Genomic DNA, 19,230 nt, shown 5'->3' on the forward strand with positions numbered 1-19,230 from the left:
CAGCTCATTGATTTTACAGTTTTTGCCGGGGATTGGTGTATCCCGTCTGAAGTGAAGTATATTTGCATTTGTATTCTGTAAGTAATATTTTTTTCACATTCGGTGATGTTTGGATGGCATATTTTTGATAAATTAGTTTTATTTTTCATGTTTCCTTTATTTTTATCCATATATTCTTTACATTTAATCCTCCATAACTGCGGTAAGTCTCGATAAAATACAAAAGAAACTCCTCACTCAAATTAGACAATGACGCAGTACCCTCCACGGTGGTGTCAAACATGAAACTGACGTTTGTTTGACAATACTCGCGTAAACCTTCAAACGTGTCTGTCATCAATCAAAATTTCTGTCAAATACGTAGTTTGTTTGACAGACACATTTAACAAAGCCGCAGACGTTCACATGATTTGATAAACACGTAAAGTTTGTCAAATTGTTTGAACATCTACAGAACGCTTTGGAACCCCTTGTAACGTTACACCCTTTAGGCTAATTTGTTCACTTTTGGGAACAACTCATATGTTCTCAAAGAAATAGTTGTATCTCCCTTACTGCCATGGTGAGAAATATGATCTAAACGGTGTTAGAAATAGAAAACACCATGATTTATATTTAAATACAGAAGTTAACCACGGAAGAATTGAAATGTGCACCTTTATGAAATCAAAGGTTCTGAATGCTATTTGAAAAAAATTGATGAAATTTTTTATTAATTATTTTTTATATGAAACGACAAAAAAATGAGGTGACAGTAATGTTTGTAATATGTTTGCATTAAAAAAAATTATCAGCGTATTTTATCACCTTTCCAAAGCAGTTTTTAGTTTTCGAGGAAACGTTAAGAAACATTCCATTTATTTGACTTTTATTGCAAAGCGGAAATACTCTGACCTTCTGTCAAAATAAGTCAGAGGCCTGAGGAGTTAAAAATAAAAAGTTGCCGCCCAGGTATAGAGTAGGCACTAAAATATATACTTTTTATATTTCATTAAGTACCTGCCAACAATTTTATGGCAACTATTCCATTTTCAAATTCAACATGACGCTTTTGTTTACTTCTGTTTTTAAGTTAATTTAAAAAGGCATTGTGATCCAATATTATTATGTTTTTCCATCGAGTTTAACGTTGATCTTGGTAAAATGTCACTGAAAAGGCATTTTTTCCCAAAACCAAGGCATGCTTGCTCCATTTTTAGAAGATCTGTTACTTTTAAGGGGAATTGTAAATCTAAATATGGTAATTATTTATTTGTTATTTGACGGCCATTTTTATTGATGTCAAAGTTTTATGGTTAGTTTTTTTCTTATCTTATTTAACCACTCAGAACATTAGAACTTCAAAAGACGTAAATATGATAATAGCGGTCAAGACATTAGAACGTCTTTTCACGTAAACGAGTGAGATTTTACAAAAATCGATTTATTTCCATCACTAGTATACGGATTGCCATGATTTAAAAAACAGAGTATCGATAATGAATAACGCTACACGTCTGTATTCAAGAATATCTATGGAACGTAGAAGTGTATTATCTAAGCCGATTGAATCTGTCATCTTGTTCGTTCATAATTTATTGCGTTTCTAAATAATTTATTAAAAATATTTTAGTTTGGACGGTTAATATTTTGAGGTGACTAATAGTTTTTAATTATATTTCTTCAATATATAAAGTGTTATTTCTTTATGATACTCAGAAAAAAGTACATTTTTCACGGCTTTGAAATAATGGTAAGCGATTCTTACATATTTTTGACGTTTTCATAAAATGTATATTTAGAAACGCAAATATTTACGTATAACAACACAATGCGATAGTGGATTTCATAATCTTTCCAAAATATTTTTTAGAATGAGGCTACGTTTCCCAAAACGTGAGTTATGAAGCTTTTAGCAAAACTCGTAAATAACACAAAAATTATCACGTTTTGACAGTTCTCAAAGGAACACATAGTAAATAAATGTCTTTAATAATAATAATAATAATAATAATAATAATACTTGGATGACTTGTATAGCGCCGTTTTTGTGCAAAAACACCTCAAGGGCGCTGTACAAACTTAATACATTTGTACAGTGGTCTATGTTATTACTTAACTATTTATGGAGAAAATATACAGTTCAATACTTACCTGATAGGTCACTTGAGATTAACACTTAATTAACATTATCTAATTGTTTATTGGCGAAATTTAGATACAGGATTTAGGACTTAATTGAAAAATTGAATATAACTGGACTTTCTCTTAGGGTTGGTATATTTAATTTAAGGATACGACAGCTTAAAAAGGTAAGTTTTTAATTTAGACCTGAATTCTGTTGGACTTGTTATGGATCTTAGTTCCGGAGGGAGTTTATTCCAAGCCTTCGGCCCAGATACTCCGAAAGCGCGATCACCAAACTTAGTATTTGGCTTGCGCATAGGTTCTATCAGTCTGCCTACAGCTGCTGATGTTGCTGATCTAAGCGTTGACTGCCTCAGACCAGTGTTTTCCGGGAAGCATAGTTCAGAGATGTAGGGTGGGGCCATTTCATTGATGGATTTAAACACCATCCAGCACAGTTTGTACTGGATTCTTTCAGGGCACTTGAGCCAGTGAAGGTTACGAAGGTGTTCTGAAATGTGCGAATATTTTGAAACCCCGGTTATGAGCCGTGCTGCTGCATTAAACACTGATTGAAGTTTGTCAATTTGATATTTTGGAAGGCTGGCATAAATGCCGTTGCAGTAATCGAGACGTGAGACTACGTAAGAGTTGATAAGTAGTTTTGTTGCTTCTGAAGGAAGGTTTCTTCGGACAAACTTGAGTTGTCTTAGGTGAAAAAAACCGGTGCTTACAGTCCTATTTATTTGACTTTTAAACGAAAAGTCTGAATCTAAATTGACACCGAGAAGTTTGACTGTTGTTTTTGGGATGATATCGCTGCCGGAAATAGTAATAGGTGAATTGTCTATGAAGTGTTGACGTTTGTTTGTGGCTACCCAGAGAAACTCAGTCTTAGATGGATTGAGCTTCAGCTTGTTTGAAGACATCCAACGAGTTATTGCTTCTAGACATTCAGTTATACGGATTTTGAGACTATTGATATCATTTGGAGCGCAGTAAAAATAAACTTGCTGATCGTCAGCGTAGCAGTGAGACAAGAGATCAAATGACTCGATTATTTTGGCGACATCATTTGTAAAAAGGATGAAGAGAAGTGGACCCAAAACGGATCCCTGGGGTACCCCTGAAGATAGTGTTGCGAAGTTGGACAATTTATTACTAACCCTCACGGCTTGTAAGCTTTGTCTGAGAGGTTAAACTAAAATATGAACCTATGACCCTAAAATAGTTTTACATAAAAAAACATAACATTTTTAACATTTTTTTTTCTTAGGTTGTTAGTTTGGGTTTAAAACATAAATAAATTAAAAAAAAATAGACTAAATAAAACAATTTAAAATCTAGCAAAGTAATTTTCCGTCTGGCGCTGCTCCGCGCAGCGCCCGTAGTTCACGCGACTGGATCGGAAGCGCTCAAAACATGATGTGAAAAAAAAAGTGAAATTATGAATACTGTATTACTTACTTCTCTTTGTTATCTAACTGATGGTTCCATGATAACTCCTCAAAATGGCAATTCAACACACCTAAAAGCTGATATAAAGTCTAAAAATATAAAACTAGGTCACATATGTAACTATTTAACCTAGTTTTTGTTTCATCACTTTTCATAACTTTATAACACTTTTTATAGGTGTGTTGAATTGTTATTTTGATGAGTTATCCGGTCACCCTAACTGATACACTATGGTTATTCTATTAAATGTGCGTATCAACCGTCCCCCTATTTTCTGTATATTTACCAATATTTGTTTTACATCTGGTTTTATCACATTGTAATGAAATTGATTTGAGTAAGTACTTTCTAGACTTATTTTTAGATGTTGTTCAGGGACGCTCAGATGATTTGGTCATGTAGAGCGAATGGAGGAAGAAAGGAGTGTACAAACTTTGAAATTTTGTGAAGAACTTTCGGAGATTTAAGATTTTGAACAATCGAACATTTACATTTTTATTTACATATATCGATTTAATGATATTTATAATAACTAGCAGATTAAAAACCTGGTGATGTGATTATAACCCAGATTTATAATGTTTATTTTCAATTTGCATAATTATTTTTCCAGTGCCGAGTGCAGTGAAGCAAGACAGGGCCCCCAACCACATTGGGAACCAGAGCACCCCGGCAATCCTGCACACCCCCATCGCCAAGAGCAGGCAGCACAGCAAACCTGCTCCACACTCTAACAATTCTGTAAGTTTCACCAACCTACTTAGGTTTGGGTTATAGATAATATAAACAAAGGATACGGGCCATGAACAGTGTGAAGTTGTCCTCACCGCAAGTGCCGCCAAATCACTGCAAATCACTTGCCTATCTTTGTTTCTGCCTATGCACCAAATGCATAACTTTAGATAGTCCATACAGTTTGGTTGTAGCTCGTTTGCAGTCAGAAAGCTGCCAAGCCATATCTCCCTTTTTAATTGTCTATTGTCTTTGTGTTATGATGTTTATACAATACATCTCAAACCAATCTTAGTAGCTGAGTTTACAAATGGTGTCAAGGGTTCAATTCATTGTATTGGATGCTACTCGCCCCATCGTATCCGTATCTGCTTTGGTGATCAGCCAAAAACCAACTCGAGGTGAAAGGCCGTACCATGTTGTGACTGTGTAACATGGTGACCGGGTATCACATCATAATGACAGTTCAACACTTTTTAAAGATTTGTTTAATAGTCATTTTGTTGAAATATCATGGAACCGTGTAACACAACCATCCTTACTAGCGATCATGAATTAGGTTGGTGATATGATATGATAAAATGATACAGATGTGAACCCACCTTTAGATTCTTAAAAAATATTATGCGCATTAGGGTGTATCAATTTTTTGGAAATCCAAAATTTAAGCTTGATAAAAAGTTGCCTCTGTGGACCAACGTCTATAATATATATATAAAAAAATATATTAACCCAATTGAAATACATTCAAGTGTCCCGCAAAAAGGCCTAAGGTTTATAATTTTCTTCAATAAATATTATTTTTCCATATTTTATTTATTACTACAATAAAAATAATACATTATATAGTTGTCATCTGTAAAAAACGAGATTCAGTTAGATTTGTCGTGTTCAGCACCTCTGACAATAATTTATGAAAATAAGCTAAATTTCTTAAAATTACTCAATTCTCGGCCAAGTGTGGGACACCTCCTAAACCTTTCAATATAGTATTTTTATTTCACACCCAATTAAAAAATTCTAACTCACAAAATCACTTCATCTATCAATTTTTTTAAAGAAAATTATAAACTTCCAGCCCTTATGTGGGAGACCTACGTGTTTTTTGATTGGTCCAATTTTCACCATCATCAACATGAAATTTAGAATTTCCAAAAAAAAAAGTTTTTTCGCTACACCCTAATGTTACGAGGTGCAAAGGTCAAAACAATGAAAAACTTGACTTATTACCATGGCGTTTGTTTGATTAAAACGGTCTTAAATCGGGTTCGAGGATGGCTTTACCACAACAACGTTCAACGGGCGTGTAAGAATCTAATTAGTGAGACGGAAAGTGTGATTATCAGATTAAAAATGTATTTTTTTATAATTATTCCAGACGGGAGGCAGCGGGGGTGGTCCCAACCCCAGCGGAGGTGGCAGTGGAGGGGTGTACCGGGTGGTGGGCGTGGGCCCCGCTGACATCGGGGCGCACCTGCGCCTGCTCGGGGAGAGCCTCACCATCATCGGGGAGCGTCTCAAGGAGCATGAGGTCAAAATAAAACTATTATTTTTTATAGCTTTATGTTTAATTTAGTATGTAATGTGTTATACATGCATGGAAGTTGACTGAATGCTGTAGAAATAAGCGGCGGCATAAGTGTGTTAAACCATGTGTAGCCGTGTTAAAAATGGGAAATTCGAATAGAATGCAGGACTAATGAATGCAAGATTAATGAATGAGATTAAGAAATGGACACATAGATAGTTTGGGCATGACAAGCGAATAAATGAAGAAAGGAGAATATATATATATATATATATATATATATATATATATATATATATATATATATATATATATTTATCCCCTCTCGTACTATGTTGATCTCGCGCGACGGTACGCCAGGTATATGTTGATCCGTTTGCATTTGTTGATCCACCCCGGATATGTTGATCCATTACCCAAGCTGGCATACATATGTAAATCCCTACAGATCAACTTGTGTCATCGAGATTTAGCTGTAAGCCACGCCCATTTTTCGGTCGCATATACATTTTACACGATTTATTTTGTTGATCTATATATTTCAGACAAACTTGACCGCTTGCATGTGTTGTAACTTGTAACCGCCAATTTCGCGCGCGTTGTGGTACTTTTTAGATTCCGTTAGAACATCCATATTCTATGAAAATGACTCTGTACTTAAAGAGGATAGACTGCCTCACGCGTATTTATATTGAAATGGAACTTTCGCAAACGTCAAATCCATGCTTAAAAAACCTTTCGAACTTGATTAAACAAAAATGTAACTTTAATGCATCATTTACTACGTTTCGTGACTTAGCAGGGGTGCCCGGGTTCATGGGGTGAGATTTGTGTAAGTCATTTTATAAGAGAAGTTTTGAACATTGATTGAATCAAATTTTATTATAATGTATCTTTTACCATCTCTCCCGACGTAAGTTTCTTGTAATGATTAAGTTGAAACAAAGCGTAATATCCATAATATGTGCCTATTAAAATTGCGGCGATTAGATTGGTGAGAATTTAATCTTTCAAATTTTAAATTGAAATTGCTGAAAAATTAATTCCAATTTGTTTTTTACTAAACATGGCTAAAGTCATTTCAAGCACCGATTCCAACCAACGATGTTTTAGTATATGTTCGTCAATCAACAGGAGCCATAATGTCTGTACATCAGAGCCCTCGAGAACTATTACAATTATGTGTACCGCCGCCCCGGGAACCATTTATTAGATAACCAATACCCCTACCATTAGTCACCGCCAACGATTTAGCGAGAAAGTTGTTTATTTTTTGTATTTTTTTACATCGTCTCCACACAGGAGGCCCTAAGGAAAATCGTAACCCTCAAGGCCTATGTCATCTTTGTGAATGCTGTGTTGGGGGTATTTTGAAAGAAAGGAATGAGAGTGAGTTCTGGGAAGGAAATAGGTATGATGGGTGGGTAGTAATCTGGGGGTCAGTGTGTTCGAGTGATAAACATAAGAATCCAAGTCTCCTACTGCGTTGCAAGGCGATGCGTTGAAAGAGGATTAATCGATCCGGCCCACCACGCATTTGGTAGGCAAGCGCATCCGCCGCCAAGAACCGAACAAACCTCACCCCATAAACCCGGGCACTCCTGCTAAGTCACCAAACATATCAAACTACTTGAGGTGGCTCTCGACTAGCAATCCGAAGGTCGCGGGTTCAAATAAATTTTACTAAAATTAATTTGCACTATTTTACAATTAGTGTTTGGTTATATCTGAATAGCTAGGTACTCTCCCACCTTCCTCCTCGTCATCTCCTTTGAGGTCTCCTTTGAGGATGCCATAGTCTCACTGGCTCCAGACGGGAGCGGTTAGGACTGTATGACTCTGGTGCGGTATTCACACAAGTTTTTATTTGTAAAAAATGAAAAAAGAAATATTGACAATATTATAATCAGATATCATATTTCCTACAAAAAGCTACAGCTTGCTTCGAGAAGTTGAATAAAGTATTTTTAGCACAAACATGGCAGAAGATGAACTAACACGTGCAGTTTATAGTAATACCAACTAAAAGCACTTCAATATATTTTATTTAAATTTTGTAATTCCTTCATGCCTCATATTAGTGTTTCATAAAAAAATACAAATCATATCACACCACATCTTAACCAAAAAGCCGATATGTTTTTATACACAAAAAAGGGTTATTTGGATATTCTCTGTATGAAAACTAATTTCATACAGAGAATTTCATATATTTAATTGTTTTGTCTTTGATAATCCACGGCTATGGAATTCTACGTCTTGCCACCGCGTTTCCCGATACTATTGATTACTAAACACGGCGAAATATTTCAAAATGACTTATTAACGATTCCAGAATGTACTTTATTCATAATTGTTTTAAAAATTTATCTGTTTCTTTAGACATTTTTTTTTATAAAGTGCCTATAAACTTCGTTTTATTACTTATCCACTGGAGCGATTTCTGCCATATTTTGCCAATATTGTGCAATATCTTAGTTTTACCTCTAGGTACACAATAGAGTGGGTACTTATGGAATCTAGAAATATGGGATTATTGATTAAATCTAGGTGGATTCGTTAGCTTTAAACCGCATTTAGTAGTTTATATGGTTTCTGTGTTAATGTTTTTGGGGGATGATTATACCGGTACAATTGACCCCGTATTACAACTAAACTCCAGTTTCTGTGAGTACAGCTCCCAAGTTTTATAAACTCAAGTGCATGTCCGTCCGTAACACTTAGTCAATGTACTTATTTGTTCGTTGTCCTCTCTTTTCTAATGTGAAGTTGCTATTTTAATTTAAAGGAATATATATATACACATTGTTTGGGAATTAAATGACAAAATTGATTTAATATAATAGTATTTGTAACCACCTTGTAGCTGTTTTTTTAGTTCAGCTGATTTCCGGTCATATTGTTTTATAATATTAAATATGGGATGATTTTAAAAGAATCATCTTTAGAGCTATTCGAAACATTCGCAAAAATCAAATCCATAAAAAAATCATAACTTAGCAGGGGTACACTGTTGCGTTTGCTCAGCTACTACGTGGCGGGCCGGATCGAAAGAGACTGGTTGAGGGATACCTTTTGGCCATAAAAATCTAAAATGGCGGCAAAAGGAAATTATTCCATATTCAAATTCGGCGGTATGATTTTTTTATGTGACACCTCTCGATAGAGCGCCCCTATCTTTACACGTTAAATACAGAGAAACTATGTCGCCAACCGGTTGGGCAGCGTTATGAGGCGGGTTAAGGTAGGGGCTGTAGGAATGAATTTATTAATGCTGGTCTTAAATAGGCGCGAATTATATGGAGGAGGAAAAACAGATGCTGATAGCTCGTTCCACATACGAGCCGACTTACGATAAAACGAGTCGGAGAAACGACCCGTTCATATATGTATAGATAACATCAACTTAACTGTGAACGTGTATTCCGCTCGGACCGTCGAGTATCAAGCACGTGCACAGTGCAACGGGGATCAATGCTGCTAGCTCCTTTTAACAGGCTCTAATAAAATATCTGTAGAATAGACACAGCATACGCACATTTCGTCATACATAATTTTACTGCACATATGCCTCAGGGATTTCATTTCTACAGTATTCTGTCTACTTTCAGCCTTCTTCTGCCAATTCCATGCCTCATTTCCATATATTAGGGTATGTACCAGCACTACATTGTGGACTGCTAGCTTCGCTTCTTTGGACAGTTTTTAGTTAGCTCCATCCGCGTCCAATCATCCATTAATTACCCATTATAATCAAGAACCCGGCCTCCCCTACTAAGTCACGAAGCGTAATCAGGGGAGATGGTAAAAGATACAGGTTCAAAATTTCCTACATAACATTATTCCTTTTGCCGCCATTTCGGATTTTTATGGTCGAAAGGTATCCCTCAACCAGTTTCTTTCGATCCGGCCCGCCACGCAGTAGATGGGCAAACGCATCCGCCGCCAGGACCTAGACAAACCTCACCCTATGAACCCGTGTACCCCTGCTAAGTTATGATTTTTTTATGGATTTTGTTTTTGCGAAATTTTCGTTTCAATCTAAATACGCATACATTTCTTATAAACAATTGATCGAAGTTGACCTAATACGATAGTGTGGGCACGAACTTCGCTTCGCTTCGGGCATCTTCGCTTCGCGTCGCCCGACTTCCGATTGTTGTCGGTAAATGCGCCCGAGTCAAAGGACTCGAAGCGTCCGTCTCTAGCCGCCGGCCGGGATATAACGACACCCTGATTAGAATACATTTAATTGTTTTGTCTTTGATATCATAAATATTTTTAATAAATTAAAAACGGCTATGGAATTCCACGTTTTGCCACCGCGATACTATTGATTACTTAACACGGCTAAATATTTCATAACGACTTATTAACGATTCCAGAATGTATTTTATTTATTACTGTTTTAAAAAATTTTCTGTTTCTTTAGACGATTTTTTTTTATAAAGTGCCTATAAACTACATTTTATTATTTATCCACTGGAGCGATTTCTGCCATATTTTAGACCGGTCGGTGGCCGAGTTGACATCGCGTTTGGGTCCCACCCAGGCATAGTGTGTTCAATTCCTGGGCTGGCTAAGTCCCCCATCACAACACAAGCAACATTTTCAGCTGACTGTGGTGGTAGTAGGAGATTTTCAAATATTGCCAGGTTATTCTTAACCCGGGAATGTTTGTCTTTCTTTTCAAAAATTAGTTTATATTGTTTATGTTTTTATGTTTTCGGGGGATACCAGTACAATTGACCCAGTACTACAACTAAACGTCAGTTATTTTTTTAAAGTTTCTGTGAATACAGCTCCCAAGTCTTGCTCAAGTGCATGTCCGTCCGTAACACTTAGTCAATGTACTTATTTGTTCGTTGTCCTCTCGTTCCTAATGTGAAGTTGCTATTTTAATTTTAATTCATAAATGAGATCCCTGAGGCGTATGTGTGGTTAAACCATGTTTGATCGTGTGAGGAATGTGGAGATCCGCAAAGAGTGCAAGGCTGATGTAAGCGTAATGAGTAAGATTAAGAAAGGGACGCTTAGATGGTTTGGGCATGTAGAGCGAATGAGCGAAGATAGGAGTGTGTAAAGAGGATATATGATGCAAATGTGAATGGTAGCAGAAGTCGGGGAAGCCCGAGGAAGACATGGCACGATCAAGTGAATCAGATACTCGAGTCGGGTCATGTCAAGAGTCAGAATAATAGAAGAGTATTATGAGACGATGTATGAATGTGAATGAGGCAAGAAGTGTGTGCCAAGACCGAGTTGTTTGGCGGTCCGTCCTCTCTGTCTACCCCTGCGGGGAAACGGCGTGATCGTTAATTAGTTAGTTAGTTAAATATACACGTTGTTTGGGGGAAAGTTTTATCTCATTCATAAAAAAAAAACTTTTTTCCTTCTTTTTTATTGAGATTAAAGCAAACTATGATATAAACATAATTTTATTTTTTTATTTTATTACACTAAATAGTTACGGTTCGTGACTAGACTGATTTTCTTGATGCCAGATAGTGTATTACGTTAAACATAATTGAAATTTTGAAAAATTATTATTCAACTAATTAAAAAACTTCTTTTCCTCGTCGAAGTTATTAAAATTGGACAACTTTGGTTGAATTGGTTCAATTGGCCACATATAGAATTCATTTGGCCCACTGTAAAAAAAACTTCATATAAAATATAATCGAACAAATTGATTAAATATAATTGCATTTGTAACCACCTTGTAGCTGTTTTTTAGTTTATGATTTATTTATTTCAAAGAAAGATGCCGACTTCCGGTCATATTGTTGTATAATATTAAATATGAGATGTTTCTTTTAAGAGCATTTCATTTTATTTAGAGAACTTTAAAATATAAACATTTCCGGTAAGGGTTCCATGATAACTCAACACAGTGACAATTCAACACACCTTTAAAAAGTGATGTAAAGTCATTAGAAACGATGAATACAAAATTTAAACCTAACCGAACCTAACCTACTTAACCCAGTTAATAATGTTTTTGTTTCATCACTTTCCATGACTTTACATAACTTTTTAAAGATGTGATGAATTATCATTTTGATGATTTATCTGGTCATCTCCGGTAAGATGTAACAATCGTTTATACAGAATATTAATATTTGAAGTTGAGTTGAGTTCTGCGATTATTAAGCTTACGAGTTTTTTTAAATTCTAAAATAATGTGATAATCGATAAAAGATGGGTGGATTCATTGCTTATAATATAGATCATTTTGTATGTCTCTATATTCAAATTCGGAGGTATGACTTTTTTATGTGACACCTCTCACAAGAGTGCCCTTGTCTTTATACGTTAAATACATAGAAACTATGTCTCCACCCAGTTGGGCAGCGTTATGGGGCGGATTAAGATAGGGTCTGTAGGAATGAATTTATTAATGCGGGTCTTAAAGAGGCCCGGATTATATTGAGGAAGAAAAACAGATGCCGATAGCTCGTTCCACATACGAGCCGACTTACGATAAAACGAGTCGGAGAAACGACCCGTTCATATATGTATCGATAACATCAATCCGCTCGTGTCCGTCGAGTTGTCGAGTATCAAGCAGTTGTCGAGTATCAAGCACGTGCACGGTGCACTGGGGATCAATGCTGCTAGCTCCTTTTAACAGGCTCTAATAAAATATCTGTAGAATAGACACAGCATACGCACATTTCGTCATACATGATTTTACCGTACATATGCCTCAGGGATCTCATTTCTACAGTATTCAGTCTACTTTCAGCCTTCTTCTGCCAGTTCCATGCCTCACTTCCATATATTAGGGTAGGTACCAGCACTCCATTGTGGACTGCTAGCTTCGCTTCTTTGGACAGTTTTTTCTTAGCTCCAACCTCGTCCAATCATCCATTAATTACCCATTATAACCAAGAACCCGGCCACCCCTACTAAGTCACGAAGCGTAATCAGGAGAGATGGTAATAGATGCAAGTTCAATATTTCCCATATAACATTATGCCTTTTGCCGCCATTTTGGATTTTGATGGTCAAAAGGTATCCCTCAACCAGTCTCTTTCGATCCGGCCCGCCACGCAGTAGGTATTTTTTTAATGGATTTGATTTTTGCGAAAGTTTCGTTTCAATCTAAATACGCATACATTTCTTATAAACAATTCAAGCAACAAACAGTCGAATGAACACGTCATTTTGATTTGAAACGGTACCATCTCACAGTCATTTCATGCGATATCCGACTCTAGAGACTAATACTTTGAGTTCAATATCACAAAAGATTACGGAATCAGATAAAACCTTGTGATGAACAGTCCACCGATTGCTCTTGATTGGTTCATTTAGTAAAACCATATATAGGGACACAGATCAACTTTGTCCAATAACTTCTTACCTGGATCAACATACTACGGGAATAGATCAATATATATGAGATCAACATAAGTATGCCAATTTAGGTAGATCAACATAAATTATGCATCCGATTTCCATACAAATTTAGAAAATTTTATGAACAGTATATCAAATGGTTTTTCTGGCAAACTGGCAACATTGATAATTATTGTACCACTGTTGTCAATTCATTCAGATGTATTCCACAATAGCCAAGTTATATGGTGTTAAAGGTGGATCAACATAGTCTAACAACTTCTTACTGGATCAACATACTACGGGAAGAGGTCAATATATATATATATATATATATTGTCCTCTTCCCGTATTATGTTGATCCAGTAAGAAGTTGTTAGACTAAGTTGATCCACCTTTAACACCATATAACTTGGCTATTATGGAATACATCTGAATGAATTGACAACAGTGGTACAATAATTATCAATGTTGCCAGTTTGCCAGAAAAACCATTTGATATACTGTTAATAAAATTTTCAAAATTTGTATGGAAATCGGATGCATAATTTATGTTGATCTACCCAAATTGGCATACTTATGTTGATCTCATATATATTGATCTATTCCCGTAGTATGTTGATCCAGGTAAGAAGTTATTAGACAAAGTTGATCTGTGTCCCTATATATGGTTTTACTAAATGAACCAATCAAGGGGCAATCGGTGGACTGTTCATCACAAGGTTTTATGTGGTTCCGTAATCTTTTGTGATATTGAACTCAAAGTATTAGTCTCTAGAGTCGAATATCGCATGAAATGACTGTGAAATGGTACCGTTTCAAATCAAAATGACGTGTGTTGCTTGAATTGTTTATAAGAAATGTATGCGTATTTAGATCGAAACGAAAATTTCGCAAAAACAAATCCATAAAAAAATCATAACTTAGCAGGGGTACACGGGTTCATAGGGTGAGGTTTGTCTAGGTCCTGGCGGCGGATGCGTTTTCCCATCTACTGCGTGGCGGGCCGGATCGAAATAAACTGGTTGAGGGATACCTTTCGACCACAAAAATCCAAAATGGCGGCAAAAGGAATAATGTTATGTAGGAAATTTTGAACCTGTATCTTTTACCATATCTCCTGATTACGCTTCGTGACTTAGTAGGGGAGGCCGGGTTCTTGGTTATAATGGGTAATTAATGGATGGTTGGACGCGGTTGGAGCTAACTAAAAACTGTCCAAAGAAGCGAAGCTAGCAGTCCACAATGGAGTGCTGGTACCTACACTAATATATGGAAATGAGGCATGGAATTGGCAGAAGAAGGCTGAAAGTAGACAGAATATGATGCCATGCCTCACTTCCATATATTAGGGTAGGTACCAGCACTCCATTGTGGACTGCTAGCTTCTTTGGACAGTTTTTTGCTATCTCCAACCGCGTTCAATCATCCATTGATTACCCATTTTAAATAATTACCCATTATAATCAAGAACCCGGCCACCCCTACTAAGTCACGAAGCGTAATCAGGAGAGGTGGTAAGAAGTTCAAAATATACCATATAACATTATTCCTTTTGCCGCCATTTTAGATTTTTATGGCCAAAAGGTATCCCTCAACCAGTCTCTTTCGATCCGGCAAGTCCACAATGGAGTGCTGGTACCTACCCTAATATGTGGAAGTGAGCATGAAACTGGCAGAAGAAGGCTGAAAGTAGACTGAATACTGTAGAAATGAGATCCCTGAGGCATATGTGCGGTAAAATCATGTATGACGAAATGTGCGTATGCTGTGTCTATTCTAGGGGTATTTTATTAGAGCCTGTTTATATATGAACGGGTCGTTTCTCCAACTCGTTTTATCGTAAGTCGGCTCGCATGTGGAACGAGCTATCGGCATCTGTTTTTCCTCCTCCATATAATCCGGGCCTCTTTAAGACCCGCATTAATAAATTCATTCCTACAGACCCTACCTTAACCCGCCCCATAACGCTGCCCAACTGGGTGGCGACATAGTTTCTCTGTATTTAACGTGTAAAGACAGGGGCGCTCTAGTGAGATGTGTCACATAAAAAAGTCATACCTCCGAATTTGAATATGGAGACATACAAAATGATCTATATTATAAGTTATAACCAATGAATTCACACAATTTTTATCGATTATCACTTTTTATTAGGATTTAAAAAAAATCGTAAACTTTATAATCACATAACTCTTGAAAAGAAAGTCCCAATGATTGGCATAAATCATTCAAATCGAATAAACATTATTTTTTAAATATTAATATTCTGTTTAAATTATTGTCACATCTTACCGGAAATCGTTATATTTTAAAGTTCTCTAAATAAAATTAAATCTTCTTATTTAAAAGAATTATCTCACATTTAATATTATTTAAACAATATGACCGGAAGTCGGCATCTTTCAGTGGAATATACTAAAAAAACACCACAAGGTGGTTACAAATGCAATTATATTTAATCAATTTTTTCGATTATATTTTATGTGAAGAATTTTTCACAGAGGCCCAATGAATATTAATGAAATACAATGAAATCACTTGCTTCATCGGTAGAGGAGACCAAAGCCAATTGAACCAATTTGACTTTAACATTTTCTACGTCTTGCATATAAAGTTTACGAAAAAAATACTTATAATCAACGTCAGACAATTTAACTGCCCACCAAATTCGTATATGATCTTTTTTCAATCTCATATAAATTAAGCTATATTCTCATAAACCAATTGAGTGAAATGCTGCAATGACCCCGACCCCGGGGTTAGTATTAGTTTAATTTAGTTAGGATTAGTTTAAACTTACTCTTCAAAATTTCATTTTTTTTTAACGTAATACACTATATATCCTCAAGAAAATCTGTTTAATCACGAACCGTAACTACTTGATGTAATAAAAAAAGAAAAACAAATATATGTTAATATCATAGTTTGCTTTAATCTCGATAAAAACAGAAGAAGAAATTTTTTTTTATGAATGAGATAAAACTTTACCCCAAACAACGTGTAAATATATTAATTAAAATCAAAATATAAACTTCACATTAGGAAAGAGGACAACGAACAAATAATTACATTGACTAAGTGTTACGGACGGACATGCACTTGAGCAAGACTTGGGAGCTGTACTCACAGAAACTTAAAAAAAACTTGGGTTTATTTGTAGTACGGGGTCAATTATTATTATTATTATTATGTAATGAGCAGGCAGCATTCTGCTGATGCGCTCATATCTGATTTTACAACAAGTTTGACAGTAATTGAGTTGTACTGGTATAATTATCCCCCGAAAACATTAAAACGGAAACAATATAAACTACTTTTTTAAAAGAAAGACATACATTCCCGGGTTTCGAATAACCTGGCAATATTTGAAAATCTCCTACTACCACCACAGTCAGCTGAAAATGTTGCTTGTGTTGTGATGGAGGACTTAGCCAGCCCAGGAATTGAACACACTACGCCGCGCCTGGGTGGGACCCAAACGCGATGTCAACTCGGCCACCGACCGGTCTAAAATATGACAGAGATCGCTCCAGTGGATAAGTAATAAAACGTAGTTTATAGGCAGTTTATAAAAAAAAAATTGTCTAAAGAAACAGATACATTTTTAAAACAGTAATAAATAAAGTACATTCTGGAATCGTTAATAAGTCGTTTTGAAATATTTAGCCGTGTTAAGTAATCAATAGTATCCGGAAACGCGGTGGCAAAACGTGGAATTCCATAGCCGTTTTTAATTTATTAAAAATATTTATAAAATCAAAGACAAAACAATTAAATGTATTCTAATCAGGGTGTCGTTATAACAAAAAAACGCCGACATGGATATATCGCGGCGCGGGCGGCCACGCAGCTGCATTATCCTAACAACGAAGTTTAGGTCTGATCAAATTCACAATAAAGTATTATTTTTTAACGAAATTAGTTTTAATACAGAGAATATCCAAATAAACCTTTTTTGTGTATAAAAACATATCGGCTTCTTTGTCTGGATGTGGTGTGATTTGATTTGTATTTTTTTATGAAACATTATTATGAAGCATCGAAGAATTATCAATATTTAAACAAAAAAATATTGAAGTGTTTTACGCTCTCCTCTAGCTGGTATTAGTATAACATGCAGGTGTTCGGTTCTAGACAAACTGTGAAAAAAATCAGCTTCTCATTGGGTGGTCATGTAAAATGAGTGTTATTCATTGATGTATTAATGTCACATGTTAGTCTGCTATTCTTACAATAATATTGAAATTTTGCCGTGCTAAAAACACTTTATTCAACTTCTCGAAATTAGCTGTAGATTTTTAGTTTTGAATACCACACCAGAGTCCTAACTGCTCCCGTCTGGAGCCAGTGAGACTATGGCATCCTCAATTGGGGTTGTTGTGAGACTGAAGATATTGTGAACCTCGAAGGAGATGAGGAAGTTGGGAGAGTACTTGGCTCTTCAGATCTGGTTGCCAAACACTAATTGTAAAATAGTACAAATTAATTTTAGTAAAATTTATTTGAGCCCGCGACCTTCGGATTGCTAGTCGATAGCCTTACCCCTCGATAACGGAGGCCGTCATTTAGGAACGTTTTAAATTATGTTTTACATTTGAAAGTAGACGTTTATTACAATTTGGGAGGAGGGTATGTGCACCGCCGCCCCGGGAACCATTTATTGGATAACCTACACTTCTGCCATAGGTCTCCCCAAGTTGTTGGATATGTTTGGTGACTTATCAGGTGTGCCCGAGTTTATGGGGTGAGGTATGTGAGGGGCTTGGCGGCGGATGCGCCTGCCTAATAACTGCGTGGTGGGCCGGATCGATTAGTCCTCTTTCAACGCATCGCCTTGCAACGCAGTAGGAGAGTTGGATTCTTATGTATATCACTCAATCACACTGAACCCCAGATTACTACCCACCCATCATACCTATTTACTTCCCAGAACCCACTCTCCTTCCTTTCCTTCAAAATTCCCCCAACACAGCATTCACAAAGATGACATAGGCCCTGAGGGTTACGATTTTCCTCAGGGCCTCCTGAGTGGATATGTTGTAAAAAATATAAGAAATAAACAACAATCTCGCTAAACGTTGACGGTGACCTATGGTAGGGGTGTTGGTTATCTAATAAATGGTTCCCGGGGCGGCGGTACACATAATTGTAATAGTTCTCGAGGGCTCTGATGTACAGACATTATGGCTCTTGTTGATTGACGAACATATACTAAAAAATCGTTGGTTGGAATCGTAGCTTGAAATGACTTTAGCCATGTTTAGTAATAAACAAATTAGAATAGATTTTTTAGCAATCATAATTTAAAATTTGTAAAATTTAATTCTCACCAATCTAATCGCCGCAATTTTAATAGGCACATATTATGGATATTACGCTTTGTTTCAACTTAATCATTACAAGAAACTTACGTCGGGAGAGATGGTAAAAGATACATTAAAATAAAATTTTATTCAATCAAAGTTCAAAATTTCTCTTTTAAAATGACCCAGACAAACCTCACCCTATGAACCCGAGCACCCCTGCTAAGTCACGAAACGTAGTAAATGATGTATTAAATTTACAATTTTTGTTTAATCAAGTTCAAAAGATTTTTTTAGCATGGATTTGACGTTTGCGAAAGTTCCATTTCAATATAAATACTCGTGAGGCAGTCTATCCTCTGTAAGTATAAAGTCATTTTCATAGAATATGGATGTACTAACAGGATCTAAAAAGTACGACAACGCGCGCGAAATTGGCGGTTAAGTTACAACGCATGCAAGCCGTCAAGTTTGTCAGAAATATATAGATCAACAAAATAAATCGTGTAAAATGTATATGCGACCGAAAAATGGGCGTGGCTTACAGCTAAATCTCGATGACACAAGTTGATCTGTAGGGATTTACATATGTATGCCAGCTTGGGTAATGGATCAACATATCCGGGGTGGATCAACAAATGCAAACGGATCAACAAATACCTGGCGTACCGTCGCGCGAGATCAACATAGTACGAGAGGGGATAAATATATATATATATATATATATAATGGACACCAAAGAAGACACGGCACGAT

General features: G+C 36.1%; 1 protein-coding gene across 1 annotated transcript in view; it reads left to right on the plus strand.

Moving 5' to 3' along the window:
• LOC149411264 (HMG box-containing protein 4) overlaps positions 1 to 19,230 on the plus strand; it is a 42,151-nt gene that overhangs the window by 13,900 nt on the left and 9,021 nt on the right. Inside the window, exons 6-7 of the mRNA XM_089647501.1 lie at positions 4,178 to 4,305; positions 5,675 to 5,827. Coding sequence (XP_089503627.1) covers positions 4,178 to 4,305; positions 5,675 to 5,827 — 281 coding nt within the window. The remainder of the gene's footprint in view (positions 1 to 4,177; positions 4,306 to 5,674; positions 5,828 to 19,230) is intronic.

This window comes from Hesperophylax consimilis, chromosome 26 (assembly GCF_061612785.1).
Source record: "Hesperophylax consimilis isolate HC1 chromosome 26, BYU_Hcon_1.0, whole genome shotgun sequence".
Classification (NCBI taxonomy): Eukaryota; Metazoa; Arthropoda; class Insecta; order Trichoptera; family Limnephilidae; genus Hesperophylax; species Hesperophylax consimilis.